At 41.8% G+C, this 6,000-nt stretch overlaps 1 protein-coding gene across 1 annotated transcript in view; it reads right to left on the minus strand.

Annotated features, from left to right (window-relative positions):
- LOC109994003 (ras-related protein Rab-26) overlaps positions 1-5,338 on the minus strand; it is a 60,383-nt gene extending 55,045 nt beyond the window's left edge. The window contains exons 1-2 of the mRNA XM_020647169.3: positions 4,609-5,338; positions 2,476-2,586 (exon numbers count right to left, since the gene is read on the minus strand). Coding sequence (XP_020502825.1) covers positions 2,476-2,586; positions 4,609-4,794 — 297 coding nt within the window. The 5' untranslated portion in view covers positions 4,795-5,338. The remainder of the gene's footprint in view (positions 1-2,475; positions 2,587-4,608) is intronic.
- Between the last annotated feature and the right edge of the window lie 662 nt (positions 5,339-6,000).

The following is a 6,000-nucleotide window of genomic DNA, read 5'->3' on the forward strand; positions in this document are numbered from 1 at the left end:
TGTGTTGTGAGTTGATGCTGGTCGCAATCAAAAGCCACTTCCTATTCATGAAAAGCCTTGAACTGCAATGCATGATGGAATATATTGCATGGATAGTGACCATGAGCTGTACACTACTTTGCACAATGCATTGTGGGATACAATGAGCGTGAGGTATGATAATGTCTACTCTGTAAGGACACCACATTAAGATTTAAAATTAACTTTATTGTCCCAGTGGGAAATTTGTCTTGGACTTCACAGAGCTCTGATGCAGTAGCAAAAAAATAACAAAATACATTCATTCGTCGGTAAAACATGTCAGTTAAATAATCATTAAATTCCATACAAGTGAATTACTAAAACCATAAATATGTAATAGTTATGAAAAGTGATAACAGTGCAGGTACATCTACACATCTTCACACACACACTCACCACCTCATACATGCACACGTATACACACACTGTTGAGGGCTTTGATGGACAAGGGAACAAAGATATTTCTGAAACGGTTGTTCCTCCCTCGGGGTACCCTGTACCGTCGGCCTGAGGGGAGGAGCTGGTACTCAGGGTGAAGAACATGAGATGGGTCTGAGATTATTTTTTGTGCCTGTCTGATTATGGCTTGTTGAAAGATGTCTTGGAGGCTGGGGTGTTGATGAACTCCCATGATTTTCATGGCTGTCTTTGTGAGTCTGTTGATTTGGGCCTTTGACTGAACAGTCAAACTTCCAAACCATGCAGAGATACCATATCGTAGGAGGCTCTCTACTACTGCATGGTAGAAGAGAAGCTGCACTTCCCGGGACACACCAAAGGTCCTGAGTCTTCTCAAAAAGTGAATCCTCTGCTGCACTCTGGAAAAGACAGCTTCCACCTGGGACTTCCACACTAGTTTATTGTCCATGTGGATGCCGAGATATTTGTAGGACTCTACTTGTGTTGTGGTGTGATCATGGATGACCACTGGTGAGTGGTCGCCAAGAGACCGAGGGTCGAACACCATCTCATTTGTTTTTTTTTGTGTTGAGGAGGAGATGGTGTTCGTCACACCACTGCACAAAGTTGCTGATTGTTGATGTATATGTGTGAATGTCCGAGTCTGTTTGCATAAGGCCCAGGATGGCCGTGTCATCGGAAAATTTAACAACATGTACGTTTCCACTGTTGCTGGTACTGATTTGTGTAGAGAGTGAACAGCACTGGTGAGCTAACACACCCCTGGGGCGCTCCGGTGCTGATGGTTGTGAGCTCTGACACAGTTCTGTTCACTCTGACTTGCTGGGTGCGGTTCGTGAGAAATGAATGATACCGTTTAATGATGAATGGATTGACCCTAAGCTGATTTAGTGTGTTAAGTAGAATGTGAGGCTGCAAGGTGTTAAACGCTGAACTAAAATCAACAAACAGTAATCTAGCGTAGGCCTTGGGATTCTCCAGATGTTTGGTGACCATGTGCACTAAGCTATTGATAGCGTCATCAGTACCTCTATGCTGTGTGTATGCAAATTGGTATGGGTCTAGCTGTGGGCCTACCTCCGACCTCAGCCTGCTCACCATAAGTTTTTCCATACATTTCATTACAATAGTGTATTCCTTATATAGTGCACTATATAGTGAGTCGTGTTTGATTTCTGACATAACCATAGAATGCATCTTAATTCAGAATCATTGCTGCAGGTTTAAAAGTGTTTCATCATGTAAAGGATAAGATTGTGTTTAAGTTGTGTTGGTGCACCAGGCAGTGGGAGGTTACTGTTTTTAGTTTGGTTTATAAAAGACGCTAACACAGCATCGCAACAGAAACAAAGAAGAAAAGTCACATAGGTCTGACCATGACCGAGTTTAACTAGAAATCATTAAAAGATCGACACAACATCAGAGAAAAGAAAAAACACACCGAATAGTCCGGGGGATGAAATGCATTGTGGTTTTGAACAGGAAAACACTATCCCTTGATCTTCTGCAACCAATTTAAGACTTTATGTCTATGAAAAGAAAATTGGCAGAGTGATTAAATGTGTAGTTAGTCTGGGCTTTAACTGTAGCCCTCATGACTCTGCTACCTTAGGGCAGTAATAGCGTCTCTTGGCTTGAGTGTTGCAGTTTGTGTTGCTGTGACTGATTGCCTGTCTTTGGCTCTTGGGCCCACAGACACACCTGACTGGGATCATTAGTAAAAGAAGATGGACGCGCTCTGTCCCTGCTGCCCAGCAGGGAGCACAAAACTGGCACACGAGAGACACAATTATCAGTCAGGGAGACTCCAAAACTAAAGCATGTCAAACTAATTTAAGAAATCAATATCCTATGTGGTGACACTTCTCACACTGGGAATCTACATAGCCTGTAGGCATACAAAGACACTGGCCAGCTCCCATTAGTGTAACCTGTTTTAAAGAATAGTTCCAAACCTGACGAAGTCTGAATGTGCTGTGTATGAGAGGGATTGGTTATATTTGTGTGTGTATGTTTCTTCAACATTAAACTCACCCTGAAGTCGATGCCCACAGTGGAGATGAAGCTGCCGGCAAGGAAGGCTCCGTCTTTAAAACGGACCAGAAGACATGTTTTCCCCACCCCAGAGTCTCCGACCAGCATCACCTGCACAGGAAACCAAGAGGGGGAACTCAGCCATGAAGGATTACAAGGCGAAACTAAGAAGCAGAAAAATGAGACGCAGAGGTACAGAACTCTGGCCCGTTTGATTAATCAATGGAAGGTAAATGTCAGACAGAACTGATACAACCACCGAGGGAAGTAGAAACAGAACACTGCGAGACAGATCTTTTGCTCATGTGTGTAAATTTAGCTCAGTCTGTCATTATTAGTCCTCAGAAATAAAACAGAACATTTGAATCATTCAGTTAAATCCATCCTGGTATTTTGGTGCTCAGCCAGTAAGAGTTGGCAAACGAGTGTGTCATCATATCCATCACTGGTGTCCATTCTCTGAGAGCGTGAACAAATCCAACCGTCTCAATGCACAGCGATGCATGGCTTTCATTCCTGCTGCTCAACACAGTCTTACATTATCTCTCTGAAGATGAACGTAAAGGTTTGATGTGATTAATATCACCAGGTTGGCTGAGGGGATTGTGAGTGCAAATATAATAGAAATCCAAGGGGGTCTCTTGGGTGCACAGCGGAAGCAGAGATGAGATGACAGAGAGGAAGAGCTATATGAAGAGGTGGAATATGGTCACTGTATGGTGTTAATAATGTACGTCTGAATATCTCATCACCTCTTTTCTTCTGCTTTAAATTGTTTTTTTTTTGTCTGTGTTTCTTCTCCCTGCAGCAGATACATATTTGCAGGAGTGTGCAGGAGGAGGCACCAGGTCTCTTCCCGCCCTTGGTTTTCTTTTTTTAAAGAAATAATATGAAATCAATTTTCTCACTGACTCGATGCAGAAGGATGATCAGAAGGAGCAGTAAATAAAAAAAAAAACATGGTGCATGCTATGCTGCATTTTTGTGTGTGTGAAAAGGGGATACAGTAAAGGTTAATCTCTGCAGAGCTCCATTGGTAATGAGGTATCCTTCCCTTGCAAAAGTCTTGCAACATCAAAGTAGGTATAACAGCTATATTTAGACACGGTTAAAGAGGAATTTGGAGGAAATATATGTGCCTGACATATACAGAAGATGCAAAATGTATAGAACTAAACGAGGGTACAGTGTAACAGATAAAGAATGGCAAAATACTTTGATTATTGATTTATCTTTTTGTGATTTTTAAAAGGAACATGGCCAACATTTTCTGGTTCTAGTACCTTTTTATCATTTTACACAGCACATACTTATTATAAGCATGGATGGATTCATAAAAGAAGCAGCCTGAAGAGATCATGTTTGGCTCAGGAAAATGTGCTATTCATTACCCTTAAACTTTCTAATAAAAGGCTAAATGATTATTGCAAACATAACCAGTAGATGAGGATAACAATAATTTGTTGGAGCTCTATCTGCAGCCTACATATTTAAGAGCTTTTGGATGGTACAATCAATTTTTCTGCAAAAAAGAGCAGCACAAAGCCATCATGCACTCACATCAAACAGCTGCTTCAAAACCATGGAGGAGGAGGTGGCACAAAGTCCCTTGGCTCTGTGATGGTAGTGCACACTGAGAATCTGTGGGTGTGAAAACTGTTTGCGTTGTTGGTGAAGTGACACTTCTCTACTCACACAAGTGCTCACATTTTGGTTTCAGCGAAGCTCGCCAAAAGATCCCTTTCAACCCAGTAACCCGCTGCTGGGAGAAACACGCTCTAAACCAGTTGCTGTGACTGATTTGTTTGTTGTCTGTGGCAGGGCTGTGCACATTTCCTTGTTATCGATCGAATATTGACACAGCTGGTGTCAGGAGCTCGCTGCTGTTTAATGAATAAAAGGTGGTTGTAAAACGAAACACAATGCAATGTCTTCAATACTCATTTTACTACGTGTTTATTTCTACATGTTCTACATGTTCTACATTTAAATTATATCTGTATATAGTTCAGTAACATTTCTGCCATCATTTGTACCCAGTCTGTAATCATTTAATGCAAGATTACAGAATTACGCGCACTTTCATGTCAGTTTCTCCATGTTTTTGTGCCTAAACAACATTAGGCGACTTACCTTAAAAGCCATGTCGTAAAACTCGCTGCTGTTGCTGATGGAGGGTCTGCTGGGGTGGACCACCCCGTTCATCTGGACGATGGCCGGGCTGCTCCTCGCGGATTTCCCGGTTCCTTTCCCGGTAGGGCTGCCTGCAGACGGGCTGCTGCTAGCGGCTTTGCCTTTGGCTGCCTTCTTACGAGACATTTCACAAGATTTCTAAACTATCTTTACGATCGTAAGCTATAAGAACAAGAACAAATTTCTCAGCTCAAGGTGTAGGACTGAAAAGTTGCAGCGGCGTTAATGAGCAGATTGTTTTCACCTGCGCGTTGAACGCATGTTCTTCCACACCTGTCAATCCAAAGTAAGCGCAAAATGGTCCCGTATTGCAATTGTCCCGAATCGTTGTTGTGGAAGCGCTTTCCTGCTCCTTACAGCGTGCTCTTTTCAGGACCACAGATTCAGCTCTGCGCGCCGGAGCTGCATGACATGTGATGTGGCACAAAACGCCACCGTGAGCGCAAAACAATCCGGACGCACAGACGCTGCACTTTGCACTGCGTAGAGCTTGAAGGCAGAAAAAGGCTGAGCTTTCCTATCCTCATTATACAAACTACAAACCCCAACAAAGATGTATACTACGGATAAATATAGATACTTTTGGCAACAGAGAGACGCCAGTAATGGTGCTGAAAATAGCTGCCCATTAAAGAACAAATCCTTTAAGTTTGGGTACTTAGAGGTGCAGAACATTAAACGATTATACGATACTATTGTGAGTCGAAAGTAAAGGTTTCATTCTCAGAAAATCAATAAACTCGGTTCTGGAATTTGGCAGAAACCTGACCATCTAAACCTTCAAAGTAAGAGGCATACAACGCAAAGCGAAAACGAGTTATTTAGAGCAATGAGGAAAACAGACTTTGTTTTCGGAATAGCCTGCCATTCACATGCAACATCTGAACAAAATTATTATGATCGCGATAAAATCCTGAATGCTCGTATTGCTTGGATAAGATTATGCATGCATGAGACGTGGAATGAGGCCATGGCTACTTAAAAGAAAGTCAACAAAACACGTTTCGTTAATTCGTTTCAGTTGTTTTCAACAATAAAAGATGGTTAATACAAGTCATCAAGGTTATCTTATTCACATAGAATGAGGCTTTTTATATTTTATTGGGAGGAAAATGTCAAACACCTGTGGAACGTCATGGAGGTGTGATTACAACAATGCACCACAAGAGGGCGACATAAGTTCATCAAATAGAAAGTCACAGTTAAATAGGTACAACAGCAGAGTTTAGTTATTGTGGGTCTGAATGACCCAAAAATCTCCAAACACCTGAAGAGATGAGGGAATGTAAAACCAGTAAAAATACATTTTATTTAGCAATAATAAAAAAAGTT

Source organism: Labrus bergylta, chromosome 16 (genome assembly GCF_963930695.1).
Source record: "Labrus bergylta chromosome 16, fLabBer1.1, whole genome shotgun sequence".
Lineage (NCBI taxonomy): Eukaryota > Metazoa > Chordata > Actinopteri > Labriformes > Labridae > Labrus > Labrus bergylta.